This window comes from Sciurus vulgaris (assembly GCF_902686455.1).
Source record: "Sciurus vulgaris genome assembly, chromosome: 7".
NCBI lineage: Eukaryota > Metazoa > Chordata > Mammalia > Rodentia > Sciuridae > Sciurus > Sciurus vulgaris.
Window position 1 is genome coordinate 5,421,216 of NC_136467.1, and position 25,439 is coordinate 5,446,654.

General features: G+C 35.6%; 1 protein-coding gene and 2 long non-coding RNA genes across 8 annotated transcripts in view; all 3 read right to left on the minus strand.

Moving 5' to 3' along the window:
• The window catches only part of QKI (QKI, KH domain containing RNA binding), a 138,283-nt gene that overhangs the window by 92,112 nt on the left and 20,732 nt on the right, over positions 1–25,439 (minus strand). For all 6 annotated transcript variants that reach the window (XR_013765315.1, XM_079148631.1, XM_079148632.1 and 3 more), the window contains exon 2: positions 9,561–9,703. Coding sequence is in view for 5 of the 6 variants with exons in the window: in XM_079148631.1 (XP_079004757.1) it covers positions 9,561–9,703 (143 nt within the window). In the remaining variant the exon portion in view is untranslated. The remainder of the gene's footprint in view (positions 1–9,560; positions 9,704–25,439) is intronic.
• LOC306666498 lies at positions 12,477–20,823 on the minus strand. The gene is made up of 2 exons (XR_013765319.1): positions 20,327–20,823; positions 12,477–18,421 (listed from the first exon to the last, which is right to left on the minus strand). It is a non-coding gene; the product is annotated as an uncharacterized lncRNA (long non-coding RNA).
• Positions 23,745–25,313, minus strand: LOC306666495. The gene is made up of 2 exons (XR_013765316.1): positions 25,174–25,313; positions 23,745–25,141 (listed from the first exon to the last, which is right to left on the minus strand). It is a non-coding gene; the product is annotated as an uncharacterized lncRNA (long non-coding RNA).

The window sequence follows — 25,439 nt, forward strand, 5'->3', positions numbered from 1 at the left end:
AAGGAATTTACCTAGGGTGGAGCTAAGATATCCCACAAACCAATAAAGAGTTATCAGACCCAAAAAAAAAAAAAAAAAAGAAATAATACTGGGCTGGGGATATAGCTCAGTTGGTAGAGTGCTTGCCTTGCAAGCACAAGGCCCTGGGTTCAATCCCCAGCACCACAAAAAAAAAAAACAAAAAACTAATGATAATAATACTGACTGGACATGGTGGTGGCACACCTGTAATCCCAGAGGCTCCAGAGGCTGAGGCAGGAAGATTGCGAGTTCAAAGCCAGCCTCAGCAACTTAGCAAGACTCTAGCAATTCAGTGAGACCCTATTGGAAGATCCTGCATACTCTTCACCCGTTTTTCCCCAAACAGTATCATCTTATAAAACTGTAGTACCTTATCACACTTGGGATACTGACATTGATGCAGTCAAGATCCAGAAGTTTTCATCTGGGCCAGAATCCCTCGTTTTATAGTCACATCCACTTACCACTTGCCCCCACCTTCTCCTTCACCCTGGTAACTGCTAAGATGTTATTTTTGCATGATTTCTATCCTTTCAAGAATATTATACAAATGGGATCATATGGAATATTACCTGCTAGAATTTGCTTTAATTTTTTTTTTTTCTGTGATGGGAATGGAACCCAGGGCCTCTTACTTGCTTGACAAGGGCTCTAGCACTGAGCTACACCCTCAGCCTAGGACTTACTATTTTTCACTCAACATGATTCTCTGGACTTTCATCCAGGTCGCATGTATTGGTAGTCCATTTTTTAAAATTGATGAGTGGTATTCCACGACATGGATGTATCACACTTTATTTAACCATCTCTCAGTGAAGGACATTTTCTTTGAAGGAGGGATAACTGGGGATTGAACTCGGGGGCACTCGACCACTGAGCCATATCCCCAGCCCTATTTTCTATTTTATTTAGAGACAGGGTCTGGCTGAATTGCTTAGCCTCACTTTTGCTGAGGCTGGCACTCGTGATCCTCCTGCCTCAGCCTCCCAAGCCTCTGGGATTACAGACTTGCGCCACTGTGCCCGGCCAGTGGAAGGACCTTTGAACCATTTGTGGCTATTGTGAATAAAACTGCTGTAAATGTCTGTGTATAGGCTTCTGTGTGAGCATAAATCTTCATTTCTCAGGTAAAATCCCAATCACGATTTATTATACTATGATTATCATAACTGTAGTACCAGATGTTATACTATAATCATGGTATATTATATGTATGACACATATGTGCAATATATGATATATAATATATTGCACTACCCTTCAGCAAAGCACTGTTCTAAACTGAGACTAGATCTTTCAGCTTCTGATGAACATACTCATCTCTGGGAAGCAGTTCAGTGAATGCATGCACTGGAGTTCAATGGTCTTGGTCCAACTCAGAACATAATTCCTAATTGTGTACTCTTTGGTGTGTAATTTAACCTCTGTAAACTTTGGTTTTCTCGTTTGAAAATGGGTACACTATTCTCGGAAATGTGAGAGTAACAGGAAATAATTTTCTGGGGGTAGTGGCACACACCTGTAATCCTGGCTACTTGGGAGGCTGAGGCAGGAGGATTGCAAGTTCGAGGCTGGCCTTAGCAACTCTGAGATTCTGTCCAAAATGAAAAATAAAATGGGCTGGGGATGTGGCTCTGTGATAAAATGCTCAGTTCCAAAAAAAAAAAGGGGGGGGGGATAATTTATGTATTTGGAATCTAATAAATTATTCAATATTAAAAAAAAAAAAAAAACACAGTATCACCTCACTTGTAACGATAGCTATAGTCAGAAACACAAAGGATGCCCGAGTATTGATAAGGATATGGAAAAAAGGGAATCCTTGTTCAATGTAGATGGGTATGTAAATTTGAAAGTAATATGGAGTTTCCTCAAAAAATTAAAGATAGAGCAACCATCTATATGATCTAGCAATGCCACTTCTGGGTATATATCCAAAAGAAATAAAGTCAGTATATATAGATCTGAACACTCATGTTCTTTACAACTACATTCACAATAACCGAGATATGAAAACAACCCAATATATCCACCAGAAAGATGGATGCATAAAGAAAATAGAATACTAGTCATAAAATAAATCTTTTCATTTTCAGAAACATATATACCTGGAAAACGTTATGCTAAGTGAAATAAGCCAGACACAGACAAATCTGCACTGATCTCTGTTAGGTGGAATCAAAAGTCAAACTCACAGAACACAGAATAGAATGGTAGTCGGTGGTTGAATAAGGACTCAAAAGACAAACTTTATCTCAATTGACTTGGAAAACATTTGCCTATAAGAAATAATTCTTCCCTTAAAAGAACTCCATCTTTCAAGTGTTCTGAATACTCATTCCTTTTGGTACCTGCATTTTTGAGACTATGAAAAGGCTTATTAGTTCAGAAATTTACACTTTGGAAAAACCTGAGCTAACAAAACATATTGGTGTCTTGAAACTCTATGGAGAATACCTTCTAACATCCTAAAAAATTTAGTATATCCCACACCAAAAAGAGCCTATTAAATATGTGGCACATATCAAGTCTTGAACATACCCTTAGAGAATAAAATAAAAAGTAAACTTAAGAAAAAACCAACAACTTCAAGTCATGAAATCTGGTCTTCACTGAACTGATCCGGTTTCAATTCTAAAGCAAAAATAACAGTTTCTCTACCTAAAACATAAAGACATGTTCTATGTTATCAAAGCATATTCCTAAATTAAAACTCCAATATAATCTGAGATAACTCACAACTCTACAAAATAAAAATACACAGTAACCTTATTAGAAAACTATCAAAGGATATACATAGATCCTATTTTCAATACATTAAATTTTCTTTCATAATTAAGACCATATCCAAGCAAAAATCAAGGGTTACCCCTGGGGTTCTGAAAAGGGAGATTTTTGCAAACCATTAAATTCTGATTTAACATCCATTTGTTGTTCAGTAAAACAAAGATGAAAGTAGTTTATGTCAAGATTGCTGAAGGCTCTTGGTTAATCCCCAAACACAATTAAAAAAGCAAACAAAGACCTACAGAAAGACAACTGACTGCACGGACCCCTCTTTAACCACCTTTCCAAAACAAATGCCAGCTTAAGAGCTCATTAGCAGGTGACAATCCTGAAAAAGAGAAAAACTGTCAAACAACTCTGACTAACCCAGAAGCCTGGACTGGTCAAATTTTACCTGCATCAGGAAAATTAAATAGAAAGGACACTTAGAACTCCTCTCCCCCACTAAAAGATTATTATGAATTGAGTACCTTGTACCTAAAAATTTACTGGACTGGCACCTGTATCCAAAAGATGTGAAATCCAAATTGGTCTGATGCCTAAAACTGACACCTGAAATGTCTGGGCATTTTGGATTTTCAGAATAGGGATGCTCAAGCCATGTGTTATAAGGGAGACTACAGAATGTACCATGAATGACACTACAAACCTTTACTACCAATCATAGTTAGCAGGCCGGGATCCTGTGAACTAGGGAAAAACAATTTGAAAGGCATTTATCCACCTTACAAACCCTCTGACAATGTGCCATTATAATGGCCTAGCCTCAAAAGATGCATTTCAAGGACATCATTCAAAATTAAAACCCATTTTTAAGACATCAGATAATCTGTTATCACCACACAGAATTCTTTGAAAAAAAAAAATCTCATTACAATTTAATCACTGAATCATAGAAAAAAATCTAATCTTTTCAAGTATATGCAGAATGACTCTAACCTGTAATTGCTAGACCCTGCCAATATTTGGAACATATATACTAATCTGGCCAATCCTACAAAACAATTTATAACGACCCAAAATTGGTAACGAGGCAACTTTACTGACAACCAATTCATTTGAAACACAGCACCTTTTACTTAATGTCAGTTATAGCTAATTTCATTGGTACACATTTATAAGCTCTCCATGAATTCAAACAAGTCCATAATAACTTAACCAGTCAAATTACCAGTTTGATGGTCTAAATAAAACTTCAACCTTCACATCTGTCATTATCAATATATGATAAACAGTCTAAAACGTTTCATGCAGTATGTTTTATCTTTTATCTAAGACTGAGCTCCCTTAAAAATACTTATTCTTACTCATGAGCATACAAACCATACTGAGTGTCTATCAGATGACATACATTTTGTTATCTTTATCTCTCCAAACAATTCTGAGGTAGATCTTATAACTGTATAGAAAAAAAGACTAAAAAAAACAAGACATGATCAAAGCTAATATGATAATTTCAATTATTTTACTGTGAATATTTGTTCGTCCTCTTCTCATGAGTGACTTGATAAGGTTAATGCTAGATTTCTCAACCTCAGCATTACTAACATTTAGGGCTGTGTAGTGGTATACTACCCTGTGCACTGTAGGATGTTTAACAGTATTCCTGGCCTCCACCCCCTAAGAACTGGCAGTTATCTGCCCCTCTCAAGTTGTCAGGCCCAATTATCTCCAAATATTGCCAATGTCCCCGAAGACAAAACGGCTCCCAGTTAAGAATCACTGAGCTAATGGACTACTAGCAGATGGAACAAAGCAGAGGCCTTACACATGCTTATGAAATTTGGCTTGGTTCTGATTCCAGTGATCTACAAAAAAGGACATGCCCCCAAGTAGCTACAGGCCCCTCCAGCCCAGCAGGAACATAAATATACAAGACCTAAAATCACCCACTGATAGCCTACATCAACAGAGGCTCAGCTTCAATCATCAGAACCTCAGCCAACACATAGATCCATGAATACAGAAATGAATGTTTATTAGTTCAAGCTACAGAGTTTTAGGGTGTTGTATTGTGAAGTATTACTATGACAACTGTTGACAAATTCAGACAATTGAGGGTAAACTAGGATTCAAAACCTAGGCCTGTCTTGACTCAAACACCCACTACCATCTATCTTGGCTATATCAAGGAATTTCTTTAAACGAAATTAATATTTTCATCCCCAGATTGTGTTTGGTACAGAATGATACAATGAAAGCCTGCTTTTTCGTTTATTAATGTGAATTTTGAAAAACTTTTTAATACACTTTTCAATAAGATTGCTCATATGAACTTCTCATTCCTACATCATTAAGCCAATGGTTCAAAAACAGGATGGGCATGATACAGTACTACCTCATTTTTCAGGTTCTGAATCTAAGGCTTCTTTCTTTTATCTATCACAGAGCGCTACATAAAAAATTGGGCTGGAGATGCAGCTTGGTAGTAGGAGCTCTTGCCTAACATGTGAGAGCCCCTACATTCAATTCTCAGCCCCACATAAAAAATATAAAAATAGATAATGAAATACTGCCTTCAACTTAAAAGTTTGACTTCTAGAGTAGCCAAATGCAAATGACAAAAGGATTAAAATATTTTCTCATGATATTTAAAAGAATGAGCTTCATACAAACGTGCACAATGAATATTTCCTGTGCATCTACCATTTATAAGACACTGTTCTAAGCACTGAGACTATAACCCTGGGGGGGGGGGGGGGGGGAGCTAACAAAAAATTCCTTGCCCTCATGGATCTCCATGCTGGTTAACAACATTTACAGAGCATCGAGATATTTTCCAAGTGCTTTACATACATTAACTCATTCAGTCTTGATAATCCTGTGAGAAACTTGGTAACTACATTACTCGTGGAGGAAACTAAGGACCTAGTTACAAAACAAGTAGCAGAGCTAGCCAGAGTCTGGGTGTTGGGTTCATACTTCTGACCATTATGCTACCCTGTCCCTCTAAAGCTTTAATAATAAAAACATTCTTTTTATTCCAATAGGATTAACTCATTTGTGAATGATGAATGAACACTTGTGAAATCAAGCTTATATACAGACAAGGGAGGAAGAGATGCATACAAAATGATCTCTAGATGTATTAAGTGAAGACTAGGAAGAAAGCATATTCATTTAATGTGGCCAATATTTAATGCATAATTCTGAAATAAACTTTTCCCACACTGCCAAAATCAACACAGACTCTCCTGGTTTAAGACTATTTAACTTTTCCTGAAAAAAAAGTAGAATAAACGTCCTCATATGCTAGTCATTACTCTATATTAGTTACCTCCAAGAAGAAAAACTCAAATAAACTGTGTATAGATTCCAATTGTGCTAAAATTAAATGTTTGTAAAAGGAATTTTAAATTAGGATATTAAAAAACTTATCTGGATGATCAAAACTGTTTTGTATCTACTTCTCTCCTTTCTGGGGTACCAAAAGCATTATCTAAAATTAGACCTCAGCCGGCCTGACACCCAACATCTGGGTGTGTCTTCAAGCTTCACATCTCTATGAGTACCGTTGAACCCCACCTTCTCCAAAGCTATTCCCCCCTCAGTCTTTCCTGTCTCAGAAACTGGCAATTGCACTACTCCAACTGACCAAATTTGGCCTCTGAGCCATTCCTGACTCACCTCAAACTTCATCTATCACCAATCCTACCAGTTCTAACTTGATAATATGCAAAAGTCCAAACCCCTCTTAAATCTTCTGGTTTAAGTCCCTTCCCCTGCCTCCTGACTAGTTTTCCTGCTCCCCCAACTGTACCCAGTCTCTCCACAAAGCAGCCAGAAGGAATATATCAAAAACTCAGTGTGCTTCTGTCATTCCTTGGCTAAAAACATTTGAATGACTTCTCCTTTCACTCTGAATAGCATTCAAAATTCCTACTGGGCCCAAAGGCACTACAGGTAAGGTAAGGCTCCTCTGCTAACCTTCTACTCGCAAAATCCACCCGACAAGGTCACACCTGAGTTGCTGCTTTTCCTTCTCACTCTGCCTAGAATGTTTTCCCCTAAGTAGTTCTTCTCCGTCATTGTTCTTGTGTGTGTTCTTATCATTTTATAAGAGGTCCTCCCTGATAACCCCTGAAAGCGAGCGGCTCCCTCCCATTGTCACTGTTCATCTATCTACCACACCTCAGGATTCCCCGCAGCAAGGACTACACCAAAAAAGCATATATTCATTCGCTTACTGTCTGTGTCTGCCCCTGAAATGCCCACTCCACAAAAGTAGGCACACTGTTTAGTCCACTCTCTCACCTCCTGGAACAATGCCTGGCAAAATATCCAAGCCTGTGATCACCCACCTGGCAGCCTGGTTTATTCTGATGAAGGCAAATTTACAGCAGTAATTCTAAAACTAGGCACACATCAGGATCATCTACAGGGCTGGATAAAGGGGAGTTTGGGGCTAGTGGTACAGCTCAATGGTAGAGCACTTGCCTGGCATGCTTGAGGCCTAGGTTCCATTTCTAGGATCAGGAAAACCAAACAAACAAAACAAAACAAAAAGCAAAAGAACAACCTAAAACAAACAATAAAAAACCCTACAAAGGTGGTAGGGGGACCAGATGCTAGGCCTCAGTCCCATAGTTTCTGACTTAATCTGGGACAGGGCTTGAACATTCACAAGTTCCCAGGAGGTGTGGATACTTGGGTCTAAGAACCTTAGTCTGAGAATCACTAATTCACACAATGTTTAGTTCCAACAAGTCAGCAACACAAGCTGATCATGGCAAGGAGTCACTACTGGTAAAGGAAGGAAAGGAGCAAAGAGAAAAGATGCCCTCCAGACTTATCCCAGGTGCTCACTTAGAAAACTATATAAAACATGTCTTTTAAAAAAATACAGAATAGATGGAACCAGACAGATCAAGGTTATATTCTATTAGGATCTTATGGTCTCACAAATATATTTATGTTAATGACTGCTGCTCAAACTTTATCCTTCAGGGTTTAAACAAGCAGATGAGAAAACTTTATATTTTTTAGGGAACACTGAAATACCAAATAGTGCAGACTTCAATTGGGATGGCTGCCCAAATCACCATTCCCCATCTCTAGGAATAACCATAAAACTGAGGACAGGCCTATAGGAGTCATGCCTAGCTTACAGCAGGTAACCTTACTTCCCTCTCTAGTCACAGCAGATTGGTTCAAAATGCATTATTTTCAAGAACTGGAAATCTGAAGATAAAGTCGAGGAGGCACTGACACCATTGTTCAAAGCAAGGCTTGGGGCTGGGGCAAACACTCTGCCTAGCACATGTGAGGCACGGGCTTAGTGGCAGAGCATTTGCTCAGCACCACATTTAAAAAAAATTTTTTTTTAATTAAATAAAGGCTTAAAAAAAAGGGGGGGGGGGGGGGCGCAAGGCTTTCCAGACAAAACCTTAAACTCCTGCCACTAAAGTTTCCAGTAATGGTTCCTGCCTTACTTTGGCTCTCCAATTCTTCCTTTAATTCTTTGAGTTGTCCAATAACCTTCTGACAAACTCCTCTTTGGTCTCTTATCCAGAACCATTTGGACACTGGCAACAAAAAATACGCATAGAGCAAATGCATAAAGCTTTAAAGATAACTGTACTATAAATGCAAACTGAAATACCAAAGTTTTTCCCATTAATCCAATTTAAGGCATTTATCCCCATCTGCAGACTAGTATTTGATCTAAATAACTAATAAATCTTAGATCACATTTTTTAAAAAATTATGTCAATGTTTTCTTCTACTTGCTTAAGTATTCCAAAACTTAGCAGAAGTTACCATTTTTCCTTAATTTACCCAAAAGGTATTGGATGCTTATTTATGTGTCGATATTATGGGGAATACTGCAGTGAATGACAAGGTTCTTATTTTATATATTTTATATTCTGCTGGGGAGAAACAGTAAAACAAACATGAAAAATGCCAGATAATAAGCAATACTACAGAGGGGAAAAAAAAAAAAACTTGTGAAAAAGTGAGTAACCAGGTGGCTTCTAGGTAAAATGTCCAGGGGAAGCCTCACCTTCAATGAAGTGACATTCAAACTTAAATCCCAAAGACAAGAAGCAACCAACCAATAGAGATCAGGGTACAGCTAACAAAAGGCTCTTGAGGCTTGGAATAGACTTAACTTATTCTGAACGGCCAAAAGAAGGCCAATGTCACTGCAATGTAGTGAAAAAGGGGAAAATCACTTATGATGAGGTCAGAGAAATAGAATGAACCGTATCAATAGGGCTTTGTAATAAAAGGCAGAGAATCTGGATTTATTTAGAAATTAACTGGTATAAGACAAGGAGATCATTCACAACAAGATGCTTATAGAGAATAGTTGAGAAATGGACTAAGATGGGGGGAATAATCAGATTAGAAATAGTTTCCATAAAAATGTTAGAGCTAAAAGCAATCTTCTATTCCAACACCCCATTTTACAGAAAGGACTACTGCTTAAACTGTGGCTTCTCTGACGTCAAAGTAAAGACAAATGGTTGGTTAAACTCAGTGCTTTTTAACATTTGGGCCAAAGTTCCTTCCATAATTCTTGGCCTCATTTTGAAATCCCAATCAGTTCTTTACCAGGGGCATTTCCATAAGCGACACAGCAACAATCAAATGGAAACATATTTCAAAAGATATAAATTATCCATATTTCTAGTCCTCACATAAACTTTCTTAATCAGCTTATAATGCTCAAATATTTACCACCAAATTTCTTTTCCCACAGTATGTGAAGCAGATAAAAATTGAATAAAATAACAAAATATACTTACATCTGGGTATTCTTTTACAGGCACATAAAGTTTCTCTTGTAACTGAACAATAGGTCCCACAGCATCAGGCAATTCTGCACTCCTTTTCTCTGTACTGCCATTTAATGTGTCATTGTACATGTCTTTCCGTACTCTGCTAATTTCTGTTAAAAGTAAAAATTTTAAATGTGTTAGACAAAAAAATTATTCTTGTTAGTCCAGGAGAAAAGGGGGAAGGGGGTTGCAGGGGAAGATTTTATTTACAGTGTTAAAACTCCAGTGAAAAACTGATGGCCTACTCTGTCACTCTCTGGATTAAGCCCATGTTTAATAGACTAATAACCTTAATTAAGTTCTACCACTAATCGAATTTATAACCACCAAATAAAACATCTCATTAAAACTAACTTCAGAGCGCAAACTCGTAAGCAGTATGACGCAAATTTATTTTACCTCATTTCTCCATGTTAACTGAGGCCAGTCGTTCCGAACGACCACTTCGTCAGTAACTATGATGAGAATGCCAGCCAGACGCAACACAGGCCAGAGGCTGTTGACACCTCAGAACTAAGTTCCTGGAAGGCGGTTTAAACTGGACCACCTTGTTGTATGTTTTAGATATCTTCAGAATATTCAGAAATGCCCACAGATAACAGGTGGCAAGTTTAGCAGAAGTCTGTTTGACACACAAATTTAGCAGCTAAAGCAATGAGAAGAGATATCTTAAAGAAAGTAAAGGAGAAGGGAAGACTAAGGAAAACAAGATCTGAACCAATAAGAAATTAAGGTAGATAGAACTGGGAAAGAGGTGTCGTAGAAACTAAGGTGATCAAAAGTATCAAACGCTACAGAAATATGGTGAGGTAAAGAGCAAAAGATGGTACCCTGGATTTGATCACTAAGCTACTGGAGATCAAGAAGTTTCAAGAAAAAGTCAGCAATGGAAATCAAACTACACTGAGTTACTGAATGAAATATTCAGAAAGAAATTAGAGATACCCCAAATCAATAACCTTAAAAAAAAACCCAACCTATATTATAGTCCCTAGGCATAAATATATACTTAAAGAAAAATGTAGAATTCTATTTCACTAGATGAAGTTTTTTTTTTTTTTTTTTTTTTAAAGAAAATGGATTTCATCCAAGAATTATTTGTTAAGCTATTCTATGCTACAGGATAGGTTTCCACTGGAACACACCTGAGTTGTCATTATTAGGTTGCTAGCTGAATGCCTATGTAACTGTCTGCCATTCTGCAGATTACTTCCTCCTTGGGGAAAAGGCTCACATCCAAAAATAATTTTTTTTAAAAAAACATCTTTTATTTTTAAAATGTATTCTGTACATCACCCTAAAGTGAAATCCCAATCTACTGATATTCAGGAACCATCAACTACGAATGCACTCTTTAGTTTTCCTAACTACTTATTTAAATCTGTTTCAGTTAAGTAAAATCCAACACAGAAAAAAGGTGTTATCAAAGTATTTTTACCCAGTTATAAAATCTTACTTTTTAAAACTTAACATACATTTTGCTTCAGTAATAGCAATATTCACTTTATTATAAATTTATCTCTGAAATAACAATTTGCTTATTGCAGCTTACCAAAAGTTTATCTTTAGCAAATGAAATCAACAAAAATTAAAAACGAATACCTTGGATTTGACTGTAAGGGCAAGATTTTATCTTTCTTAACATTCTTGTATATTTCTAGCTTTATCATGAAAACTTTATCAAATTAGTGTGTAGCTTAACCAAAGGGCATTAGAAATAGTTAATGTAATTAAAATAACACATGTATCCTTCCATCCAGAAGAATTTATATCATAAATGCAAGAACAGTTCAAAATTTAACAATTTGTTGTTATAAGTAACCTCAGTAATATAACAGATTAAGGAGAGGAAAATAAAAATCATGACCTTCCAGGTAAACAAACTTTCCAAACTTAGAAAAATAAAAAGAACCAAATGTAAATTATTAAAAAATTCAGATGGCTATATTAAAAATACACAAATACATAAAACCAATAACCTTCATAAATACAAGCATCCGGTTAGATAATAATGTACTTACCATTAGGTTTTACTTCTATAAATCATTGATTTTTTTATTATTATTACTAAAAGTTCCATGACTTCTGTTACCCACTGCTTCCCCTGAACCCAGAATAGTGCCTAGAACACAGTCCTCAACAAGAGCAGATAGGTGGGTAAATGACATGGGATGGCATTAAAACTAAAGAAGTTCTGATTTCAGCTCTCAAAAAATTTATCCAATATGGGAGACAGATAATAAGCGTTTCTACCATCATTTTTTTTTCAGTCTCTAACATGTATCACAAAACTTAATAACTGAACACAAATTATGTACAAGACAGTTCTGCTGGGAATGAAAAAATAACCACGACCAGTTCCAGTCCCTAAGGAATGTACGATCTAATTCACACCAGCTGAGTATTATCTTTATCAAGAGCACCTTTCTAGCTTGGAAATCATCAGCAATTTCTGGTGCGCTATTTAAATACTCATGTCAGGACAAATTGATTCCAGTTCTAATAGTAACTCTTCTGAGATTTGAAACAAGCCTCTTATTTAACCTCTGTAAGCCTGTGCCTCCTATCAGTAGAGGTCAATTACTGAATGACTCAACTGAACTCACTGCCTCCCCACTTTAGCATGCAAGAACCACATTTATTATTTTCTCCTATATCCCCATGTTCAAAACTTTTCATCCAGTAACCAGCAATTCGAGCTTATGTTAATATTATGCTATCGAGTTGATACAATTACAACCACTATTACAACCACTATTACAGAAGCATGCAATGGGGTTTGGGGAATGCTTTAGTCCTTGCCTAATTGGTGGGTTAACATGCATTCATTTCTGAAACACTGGAATGCCTCAGAACTACTGTTTGTGTTATTGTTGTACCAAGTATTGCACAATAATACTCAAATATTACCCCACCTCCACATGACCTTCACAACCTGCCGAAGTGCTTCAGAGAAATAAAAGTTCAGAACCATTAATATAAAAATTCCTACTACAATAACCCCCCCTCAGGCATGTATCTTCTATCTAAATACCTCAATATCAAGATAATTTGTTTTTATACTGCTCTGAAATTCTTAAATGTTTACAAATTTGTTTTATTGAACCAAAATCCACACTCCTAAAATGTCATCCACAGACGACCATTCAGCAGCAGCCTCACAAATACTTGGAAAGTTCCTTAACATTTAAACATTTAAGTGACCTCTTCTAGAAACTATGCAACATATCTTTGTACCTTCACACTTTTTCAAACAAACTCCCTGTGTCAAAAGTCCCTTTTAAGATGTAGGACCCCATAAACATTCCATGACAATAGACTGAGGCTGTCTACCTCTGGTCCTTGAAGGATCCACTCCCCAAGTAGTGTTAAGTACTCCATTACTTTCTTGGCAAGCACAACACACTGAGATATTTTGCTGCTCATGTGAAGGTCAGTCTCTACCATTTCACATATCCACAATTGTTCATTTGAACACCAGCAGACAATTCAATTTTTTTCTGGTTGTTTTCTAAACACATATCCCTTGTACTGATGTTAAACAACTGACCTTTAGAGCTGAACAGTTTGAGTCAAATATCTAACTGCAATTTCAAAGAGCATATTATTTTATAAACCTAACTACCAAAACCTAAATACAACAGGTGCCCCTTACTAACTACCTGATGGAAATCTCCACCCACTAGATCCACCGCTTGAGAAAAATCATCGATTTGGAATCTATGGGTTATGCCATCAAGTTTAGAAAAAAGATTTTTCAGCTTTTAGGAGTGTTCAATAACTAAGCATTTAGGTAACCCAATTTTGTGTTTTCTTAAATAGATAACTCAGTGATCACATTTTTTCCCCAAATTTCAGTATTGCAGAAAGATATTTTTGTGTAAGTCGGAAAACTTGATCTGGTTATACTACTTAATGTCTCCTCAAATTTCTCTATTTTAATTATCTTCAGTTTTTATTTCTTTTCTTTTTCGTTTGGAGCTCTTTTCATTTTATTTGAATCAATAAACGTGCAGTCACTCCCATGTTCCCTAAAAAATTTTACTCTTTCTTTTACAATTGGAATTACTGTATTAACAACCAAATCAATTATTCTGTACTAAACTGGAATATTGGAATCAAAGACAACATGAAGAAATATCAGAGAACAGAAAAATAAAAGTAGCAAAATCTAAATTTCAAAATCAAGCAATCATTTCACACAATGAATAAATAGTAAATAGCTAAAGTTATATATAAATTTAATACTACAAATGTTAGAGACCTGGTAAAGAATAAAATGTAGGTCTATTTTACTTTATGGTTTAGATTTTTTCAATAAATTTAAGCCAAGAAAATGAAATATGAAAAATATGTACTAGCTCAATCATAAACAATAAAATCATTAATGATATACAAATAAAATACAGTAACAAAATGTATAAAAATATATTCAAGAGTTTTAACAATCCAAATTACAAGAAGACTTTTAAGACACTGAAATTTTTTTTGATACAAAACATATTTTATAATTCAGTATTGTGGTAGCTAATTCCAATTATTCAATGGGCTACCCTGATATTATACACATAGATATTTTATTTGGGCTCTGTCTTTTTCTATGTGCATTATAACATTTATATCCATTAAAATGGTTTTCCTTATTCTAATACAGTTGAAGCTCAAATATAGAAATGAAAAGGTTACAATGTCATTTGATCATGACTTTCTCTTTTTAAAATTTAACATTTTCAATTAATTTATTTAGTAAAATAAAAGTAAATTACTTATAAACACACATATGCTTTGATACATGGTATAGATTTTATAAGAAACATTAAAATGATAGCATTCATCATTTCAATGTTAAGTAAATGGGCTCTAGTGTTTCCTACTATCTGCAATACACCTAGTGCTAGGCATTAATAGGCTAACACAAAGAACAAATAAGATTTCAGTTATAGTTCTTAACAAAGTACTAGTTTTTCTTCATAGTATACTTATTAAAATTAAAATATTTGGAGTCTTTTTAACCCCAAAATTAGAAAAAACTGCTGCTTCATAAAGTGGTGGCTGTTACAAACCATTATGTATTTAGGGTTAACAAAGAGCTCTCTATAAAAACAACAACAACAACAACTTTAATTCAGAGTTTACTAAACACACGGGAAGTATAAAAAGTTATTCTGAACACAGAAAACCCATGAACTATCATTTCACTGAGATCATTCTAAGTCACATTCACAAAAGTACAGAAAGCAAAATTTAAAAGCAAATCACTACACAGATACAACTATTAAATGGAATATATCTTGCTTACTCTAACAACCACATAATTAAATCTGAATTTTTTTAAAGCAACTACTTTCAAACTGGTAGGAAAACAAAATAAAGTCAACAGTAATTTCTCTAGAGGGGCCTTATTGGGGGTTAAATTTTACTTCTGTACTTCAGAATTCCACATATACAAACTACAAAATGAAATTCACCATAACCCCCTTTATACTGTCAAAATTAACTACTGTGCAAATTGTAGACAAATTATGCACAGGAAAAAAAAAATGAAACAGATCTTATAACAATATTAATTATATTTCCCTGTCACTCTCAGCAGAAGCTGGGCACAATGGAAGATATGGAACAGTAAGCTGTACGTTCCTGGAAAGGTTCTCTGTAGGCCTGCATAATCCAATTTATATTTAAATACTTGTAGAGACAAAAGACATCACTGCCATGCAGTCGTCATCTCTGGAACTATTTAGCTTTCACATTTGACATGAATTTGTTTTAAAACAATCACTTATCAGAAGATTACAAAGATATTCTCATGAAAAAGGGAGAGAGTACCTTAGGTCAAAATGCTGTATATGATGCTGGATTCAACATAATTAACAATAGTGTAATAATGATTAAGTTACTGACTCCCAAACTCTAAAAATAAACCAAAGGCCTATTTTTTTTTTTTTTTTTTTTTTACATGAATCACCTGATCTTCACTAGAATGTGAAGCAGGCTATGTATTAACATACCCACTTTCCCATCCACAAAAGAAAAAAAGGAAGGGAGAGAAGGAGGAGAGAAGGCAGAGAAATTAAAGAACTGCTCTAGGGTCACAGTTAGTCCAACCAGCCTTATTTGGGAATTCATAGAGGATTTCTTGGAATAAAAAGCTCTTAAAATTCATCTTAAGAAACGGTAATCAGAGAAATGAAAATAATGGAACAAACCAAGTTTGGGCTCATAAGTTGGCCATACTCTATCAAGTGTTATGCAGTATGTTCACCATTTTAATAATGACTACAAAAAAAGTCCTTGCAGAAACTTTTGAAAGACTCCTCCTCTACTCTATTCTGTGGATGAACTGTGGCTCCTGAAGACTTTGAAGAATGTACTCTTCAGTCTTTGAATTTTTAATCATCTTAATGTATAAACTTCAAAAAAACTTTTCTTACAATTAAGACCATATCGACGTAATTGAATAAATCAATTTATAAAGTGAAAAAAAGATATTTCCTTGCAGAATTCCAATTACTATTTTAAAGTTACTACTTGAAAACCAATAATAATTACTATAGGCAAAAAAATCATCCAATGGAAGCAAACATTAATGAGCAAAAAGCATGTGATGCAGTATCTATACTATTTAGGAGTACTTCCCCGTAAGATGATATTAATTACAAAAGAAAAAGGACAAAATGCACAATGAAGAAAGCTGGCAGACATCACCTTAACCAAGTGATGAAAGTTCAGACACACACCCCTTTGTCTGATGTACCAAGATGGACACAACAGTAGTTGTGTGTGATTTTCTTGCCAAAAATGAATAACCTCAACGTAATCGTGAGAAAAAAAAAAAAAACTAAAACTGAAGAATATTTTACAATCAAGGTCATGCAAGAATATCAGACACAGATTAAAGGAAATTAAGGAGACATCACCACCACATGCATTATGGAATCCTGGATTAGATCACCAAGACCAGGAAAAGCACAAGTAGAAAAACTAGTAAAATTTGAATTAAGATCTACAGACCAGTTAACAGTACTGTATCAACATAATTTTCTGGTTTCCAAAATTGTACTCTGCATCAACCCCTTATTATTTTTTCCACATTTCCGTAAGTCGAAATTTAATGTAAAATAAAGAATTAAAATTTTATAAAAGTTTTGGTCTTTGGAGTTATTTGGGAGGAGGAATAAAAGTCATGAAAATGCCTTACTTTTCTAGTCTATGAAAAACAACACTTATTAGGAAAATCAAGGAAATCAAAGTCATTCTAAAAATCTCTTCCACACTTCAAATAATTGTACATATCTTCCTTAAAATAAGCACTCATTACTAATCACCCAAAATATACATGCAATTTTTTTGTAAGCTTAATAGGTCAGTTACTATTCTAAAAAAAAAATTCAGAGATCTAACATCAATCTCAACTAGAGATGATTATCCTTACAAAAGCTTCATAGATTTTATTTATAAATTTAATTTTCTTGAATAATAGATATTTAGGAAAAACATGCACTCTAAACTGCCTTGCAGAGTGTGTAGCAGGATTACAATTCATAACCGATGACCTTTCTACAGAAAATGAATCTTTGTCAGAACCACATGTGGTAGGGAAAAAAAGCAATGACCTTGGGGTTACACAACTACATCTTACTCCTGCTTCCCTACATTAATTATCTGTGTGGCTTTGAATTTAACCTTCTGGGTCTCATTTTCCTCATCAGTAAAATGAGGAAGTTAGAAGCCATAAATGTGATCTGGTCTATCTACTCTAAAATGCTATCAATTAGGAGTCTATGCATCTTCTATCTCCTGACAGCTCCATTTTGTGATTCCTCTGTACTTGCAAGGGCTATATATAGCCCACGACTGATTTGAGAATCGCAGATGAGTCGATTCCTGTCAGAATTACACAACTATTGGATATTAGAATTTAGTATATGATACCCTTGTAAAGCACCGAATTCTCATATAAGGATATTTAGGTTAGGTATAACATTTAGGTTACTCCCAAATATTGTGTATTTTACCTTCTTGAAATTTTAAATCCCTCCAGGCTTTAATATGAATTTGGTAAATCAAAGTAAAAGCAAAAGAGACCTCTCAAAATTTTTGAAAGAGTTTTATCTGTATAGAGGAAAGAAGTGAATTGCTCTCCCTAGGTAACAATTTCCTTAATTATACTTTTCAACTGTATTCCAAATTTCATCTAAGTTCAGTGGAGGAAAACCTAAGAAAGTCATGTGAGACTCAATTCCATAAACAAAAGCAAATAAATGTCAAATAACATTCAAGGTGTTACAGCAGCCCATAAAACAAGAGAAATCTCTCATACTAAGCTAAGGAGAGTTTTTAGCCATTCAATGAACTATCACACACAACTTTCCAAAAGGTTCTTTATGGAAAGCAACAAGATTGTATTAGGAAAATAAAACTTCAGCAAAAATATCTTAGTCCCATTTGTTACAAAAACAACATATTATACAATGTTAAGTAATTGGAACTGAAAACATTATTTTAATATGGCAAGCAATGCGATCCCCTCTACTAAAACCAAAGTTGGATGACTTCACAAAGAATGGGATTCAGAAAACCTAAGAAATGTCATATTACTAGAAAACTGCATTAACTACATTTTTATAGCCTCCTAAAGTGTACATTCCATGATCATGTAACAATATATTTGGAAAGCAATTTTAGTCTTAAAATGCAGAATGACATTCTCTTTGAGAATATGAAAATCTGATTTGTGAAAAATAGAAGCTAAATACTATCAAAAAATAAAAAATTACCAGAACCCAACAAAACCCTGGTACAGGACATTCCAGTCTAACACTTTTACCCTCAGCACCATTTTTTTTTAAATTTTTTTTAATTAAAAATCATAAATTTACATAGGGCAATGTTGATTCATTGTTATTTTTTCTCTTCCCCCACCCCTCCCACCCCTCTTTTCCCTCTATACAGTCCTTCCTTCCTCCATTCTTACCACCCTCCTTATCCCTAACCCTAAACCTAACCCTAACTCTAATCCCTCCTACCCCCCATTATATGTCCTCATCCGCTTATCAGCGAGATCATTCGTCCTTTAGTTTTTTGAGATTGGCTTGTCTCACTTAGCATGATATTCTCCAATTTCATCCATTTGCCTGCAAATGCCATAATTTTATCATTCTTCATGGCGAAGTAATATTCCATTGTATATATATGCCACAGTTTCTTTATCCATTCATCAACTGAAGGGCATCTAGGTTGGTTCCACAATCTGGCTATGGTGAATTGAGCAGCTATGAACATTGATGTGGCTGTATCTCTGTAGTGTGCTGATTTTAAGTCCTTTGGGTATAGGCCAAGGAGTGGGATAGCTGGGTCAAATGGTGGTTCCATTCCAAGCTTTCTGAGGAATCTCCATACTGCTTTCCAGAGTGGCTGCACTAATTTGCGACCCCACCAGCAATGTATGAGTGTACCTTTTTCCCCACATCCTCGCCAACACCTATTGTTGCTTGTGTTCTTGATAACTGCCATTCTAATTGGAGTGAGATTAAATCTTAGGGTAGTTTTGATTTGCATTTCTCTTATTACTAGAGATGTTGAACATTTTTTCATATATCTGTTGATTGCTTGTACATCCTCTTCTGTGAAGTGTCTTCATTTCCTTAGCCCATTTGTTGATTGGATTATTTGTATTCTTGGTGTAGAGTTTTTTGAGTTCTTTATAGATTCTGTAAATTAGCGCTCTATCTGAAGTATGAGTGGCAAAGATATTCTCCCACTCTGTAGGCTCTCTCTTCACATTACTGATAGTTTCCTTTGCTGAGAGAAAGCGTTTTAGTTTCAATCTATCCCAGTTATTGATTCTTGCTTTTATTTCTTGGGCTATGGGAGTCCTGTTAAGGAAGTCTGATCCTAAGCCAACAAGTTGAAGGTTTGGACCTACTTTTTCTTCTATAAGATGCAGGGTCTCTGGTCTGATTCCGAGGTCCTTGATCCATTCTGAGTTGAGTTTTGTGCAGGGTGAGAGATAGGGGTTTAGTTTCATTCTGTTGCATATGGTTTTCCAGTTTTCCCAGCACCCATTTGTTGAAGAGGCTATCTTTTCTCCATTGCATATTTTTGGCACCTTTGTCTAGTATGAGAAAATTGTATTTATTTGGGTTTGTGTCCATGTCCTCTATTCTGTACCATTGATCTACCTGTCTATTTTGGTACCAATACCATGCCGTTTTTGTTACTATTGCTTTGTAATAGAGTTGAAGATTAATTCTGCCTATCCAAGAACATGGGAGATCTTTCCATCTTCTAAGGTTTTAATTTCTTTCTTTAGTGTTCTGTAGTTCTCATTGTAGAGGTCTTTCACCTCTTTTGTGAGATTGATTCCCAAGTATTTTTTTTGATGCTATTGTGAATGGGGTAGTTTTCCTAATTTCTCTTTCTGAAGATTCATCACTTATGTATAAAAACGCATTGGATTTATGAGCATTGATCTTGTAACCTGCTACTTTACTGAATTCACTTATGAGTTCTAAGAGTTCTCTGGTCATTATAAATGGTGAAAAACTGAAAGCATTCCCCCTAAAAACTCGAACAAGGCAGGGATGCCCTTTCACCACTTCTATTCAACATCCTTCTTGAGACTCTAGCCAGAGCAATTAGACAAACCAAAGAAATTAAAGGGATACGAATTGGAAAAGAAGAACTCAAACTATCCCTGTTGGCTGATGACATGATTATATATTTAGAGGAACCTCAGCACTATTTATATTCAACTGCCTTCACTCAAGTTTGACAAGTTTGAAACCAAACTCCCAATATTTCCCCAGAACCTTGTTCCTCCTGATCTCAGAAAAAGGCAAATTCATTCTCATCGCATCCACTGACAAATACTGTGTACTTAACTTTCAAAATATGTACAGAATTTCAGATCTCCCTACTTCAACCACTACTAATCTAGCTGTAGCCACAATCACCTCTTACCTAATCTATGGAACTTACCTACTTGATCTCCCGGTCTTCCCACCACTACTCGATCAACCTATTCTCTATACTCCAGAGCTTGCCTGCCTGCCTGCTGACATCCAGGTGGACGGTCACTCCTCTACTCAAAACCCTCCTACTGAGTTCTTCTCAGGATTTCACTTTTAATTTTTTTTCCTTTTTGAGAAGCACAAAGAGTTTGCGTTCATGAGTTAAGTCAACAATACTTAGCTATACAAGAGAGTAAAACTGAAAAATGTTTAAATGATAATTTAAATTAAATGATGATTAAATTAATTTAAATGATGTTTAAATTATCATCATTTGTGTGGGGGGTGGGTACTGGGGATTGAATCCAGGGCCACAAGCACTCTACTACCAAGTCACATCCCCAGCTCTCTTTTTGATCCATTTTTTTAAATTTATCTTTTAATTTTTTACAGACTACACAAATGGGGTACATTATTTCATTTCTATGGTTGTACACGATGTAGATTCATACCATTCATGTAATCATACACGTACATAAGGTAATGTCTGACTCATTCCACCATTTTTCATACCCCCCTTCATTTCCTTCTACATAATCCAAATTCCTCAATTCTTCTCTCACTCCCCACACCCCCAACCGCATTATATAACATTCTCCACTTATCAGAGAGAACCTTTGGTTTTTTGGGATTAGCTTATTTCACTTAGCGTGATATTCTCCAACTTCATCCATTTATTTGCAAATGCCATAATATTCTTCTTCTTTATGGCTGAATAATATTCCACTGTGTATACCAGTTTCTTTATCCATTCATTTGCTGAAGGGCATCTAGGTTAGTTCCACAATCCAGCTATTGTGAAATGATCTGCTATAAACATTGATGTGGCTGTGTTACCGTAGTATGCTAATTTTAAGAAAATAAATCTATGACATATTAACCAAAACACACATGCACACACAATTCATGAACTACAGTTCCCACAAAACAGAAAAAAAGGCATTTTAATTTTTTGCAAATCTTTTTAAAGTCTGTCTTGATAAGAGATAGATTGTCCTATATTCTGATATCAAGCTGATGCAATACCACACAGCCCATTGGGTGGGGGAAAAAAAAAAAAGAAATCTTAATGATCAAGAAGACAGCTGGACTTCACAGGTTCCCTAAAGGATACCCAGAACTACTCTAGATAGCCAATGCTACACAATTTCCCCTCTCTATATAAAAGCTCAGGTACTCACAAAGATCTGCAAGGGTCTACAACCAACACAGTACCAGCTCCCGTTACCTCACCCCGCTTTCTGAACTACTCTCTTAGCCAGTCCAATCTCATGCTCGAATTCACAGAGCCAAACAAGGAATTGCTGGTCCTGCCCTTAAAGTTTTATGGACTCTTCCCTCCCACTGGAAAGCTATTCCCAGAGAGCAGTATGGCTCATACCATCAAATTCCTGCTTCAGTGTTACTTTCTCAAGGAACTCCAGCCTGAACTCCTTATTTAAAACTGCCAACTTGCTCCAGTACATTTGAATATTCCAGATCCTCCTAATCCTGTTCAATTTATTGCCATAACTAATACTGCCTAATACACTATATAATGTACATGCATATTGTTTACTATCTGTTTCCCACATTGAAATGTAAACACTGAAGAGAGTCCTTAGCTTTGTTTTTGCCTTTTGCTATATTCCCAACATCCGGATCCCTGAAAAACACACCCTTTCTTAGGACTATTGCACAAAAATATGCAAAGCTGCAAAGCCTTCTTATCCACTCAAACATCAACAGGGTAATTTGCTTGACAACCCTACTAGCATAGTCTCCTTCCATTTAAAGTAACATCAATGTAGCACTCTTCTGAAAAGGGCTCCCTTCTCTTTATTCCAGATTTGTGACATTTAGAACACTGCTAAAAACGCGTGTTTACCGTATCAACACTAAATTCCTCATGTATCTCAAATGAAAAGAGAAACACACAGATAGCTAAACATATGATTAATCTTACCTTGGGGGGGGGGAGCTGCCTCCTGCCAAGATTACAAAGAGATTATAATGATTCATTCCTCTTTTGCTTTTTCATAACCCCTATAGTCATAGTTGACACAGTCCTGATCAACCCTTAAATCATAGTAAAAATGTTCACAATGAAAACTTTTAATTTCCTAATAGTATATCTGTCAACAAAATCAAACTGGTCTGAATAAAGTACCACTTATTTTAAAAACTCTTAATAAGCAATAGTACAATATGCTTCTCAAATATGCACTTAACAAGCACATACTGTGCACAACTACATACCAGGCACTGGCTAAGGCCTAGAAATATAATAAGATGCAAATACTAACATAGCCCCCACTCCATCAGAAACTAAGTGAACAAAAATAAGTTGAAGCTGAGTATGACCTCTTGAAGAAGTACAACATACTACATAAAGTGATAATTTTACCTTGTATTCAATTTCTACTCATCATAACCATCCTATAACAAAATCTAAGATCATGCATATACTAAACGTATTAAGTTAAGATTCAGTGGTCATGTGGTCTATAGGGGTAAAAGACGGACATTCCTAGAATTATTCAAGGAAAAATGAGTGTTCAGCAAGAATTCTGCTTCCTCTCGATTTCTTCACACTTGAGCTAGAGATTCTCAGAGTAGACATGTCTGACAAATTCCTTAGAAAAGTAAGCCCCAAGACCCTGCACAACAAGGCATCTCCATAGGACACAGTTTAAAATTAATTCTCCTTTTTAAATGGAGAATATTGCTTTAATCCAAACCCTTCCTACAGAGCGATTTACATGACCCAACAAAGTTTTACTGGAAACTAAAGGGCTGAATGGTGGTGATAATGGCAGCACACAGTAAGGAAGGAGGCAGCCCTGCCACCACTCTTCTTCCCAAGGGAGGAAACAGTTTCCATGTCCTAACAGAAGAGGAGACTAGAGATGACAAATGTAACAGCATTCTAGGATGTAAACACCTGGTCCAGAGTGGGCAGAAGACAAAGCCATCTTTAAGGGTGAACTAGAGCTCTATGGCTTCATGAAGTCATACTACATTAGAACAAACCATGCTTCTAAACACTTAAACCCTCACTTTGATTATTATGAATAAAAGTGTAAAAAAATGCGTATTTTTGTGATGACACAAAATTATGATGATGGAATAATACATAAAACAAGCCTAAAAGATAATCTGACCACTTCAGGTATTTTTTTTTTCCCCCAGACTTGGTTTTTTGACTCCTAATTTCATCTTTGTACTGAACTGATATTTTAAATAATCCCTGTAATTATCCAGGCAAGAAGTTTAGTTTTTCTTACTCAAGGTACTTTTTTTTTTTAACCCAACATTTCTCAAAGACAGAGGTCAATGAACAGTCGTGTATTTCAGAGTAAATACACTAAGGTTTAGACATGCAATTTGCCATTTAAATTAGGTATCTGTTCCTTGAGACCAATACTAATTTTTCACAATAGAAAAGTCCAAAATGCACAAAATTTCTAAGAACAAAGATTTGTCTCTATCAAGGACTGCCCTGAGTAGGGGCAAGTAGAAATTACGGATATCAAACAGAAACTTTTTTAAAAACTACTTCAACAGCACTTCACCATGACTACTACACTGACAATGGAAATGAGTGAAATCCAGTCACTAGAGACCTATCTCTGATATAATTCAAGAATCTCTACCTTATAGCAAATTACAAAAAAGCACTCCAAGGAAGACTAAGTATATAGGGCAAGTTCTACCATATTTACTGGCATAACTTCACAGAAAACAGAAACTCCCAATCCAAACTTTTCAAGCAAGGAAATGGTAGAAACAGTTCAATGTCTCAAAACTAGGCCAATTTACAGGTGCTGGAGGCTCTAGGAGTACCAGTAAGAAGTGCATCAGAATATGAAAATGTACCAGAAAGTAAGTCCATTTTAAGAAAGTCAGTACTAAATGGATTAACTGTTGAAAGATAATATACTTTTCCTCCATTATGCATATACTGTACTATTTTCTCCCATAAAGAGAGGAATGACAATGTCAAAACAAGCAAGCTATTTACACAGTCAACACAATTTCTCAGAGCTGCAGTTACACAGCAGTTTATTAAATGTAATGGACACATTAGGAAGGACAAGTTGAAATAAGAGAAAAACCATAACTCTCCTAGTCTTTGTCCAGAAATAAACCATTAGAGACCATCAGTTCACAAGTTAGGTAAAATATTTTGCCTTTTAAAAAGCTTGCAGAACACATGACAGTCTAACAGTAAGGCTCAATATGTGATGAAGAGGAGAGAAGCAAACTGCCCAAAGGTCAAACTTTACTTAAGACAAACAAAAAAAAAAAAAACCTATTGCAGAGTTTCAGTCTGCCTCCCATTTCTCCATCTTTAAATTGGAGTTATTCCCAATCAAAGGATAAAGACTCAGTGTGTGCCTGGGTGTATCAAGTGGCTACATACACACACATGTACATACATATGGGGGATATACAGAAATATGTTTGTCCAAAATAGTAATAGTATTGTTCATCAATATCATCACTATATATGATGTGAGATTACATATTCAGAAACTACTCACTCTGATAGATCTGAAAGACAGTACAGGTTAAATACCCTTTACCTGAAATGCTTGGGACCAAAAGTGTTTCAGATTTGGGATGGCCCCAGGATTTGGAATATCTGCATATACATAATGATATTATTTTTGCATATACATAAAGGATGAGATGCAAATCTAAACATGAAATTCACCTCTGTTTCACATACACCTTCAATGCACAGCCTGAAGGTATTTTTATATAATATTTTTAGGGCATCTGCATTTTGACTGTGACCCACCACATGATGGCAGGTGTAGAATTTTCCACTTACAGCATCCTATTAGCT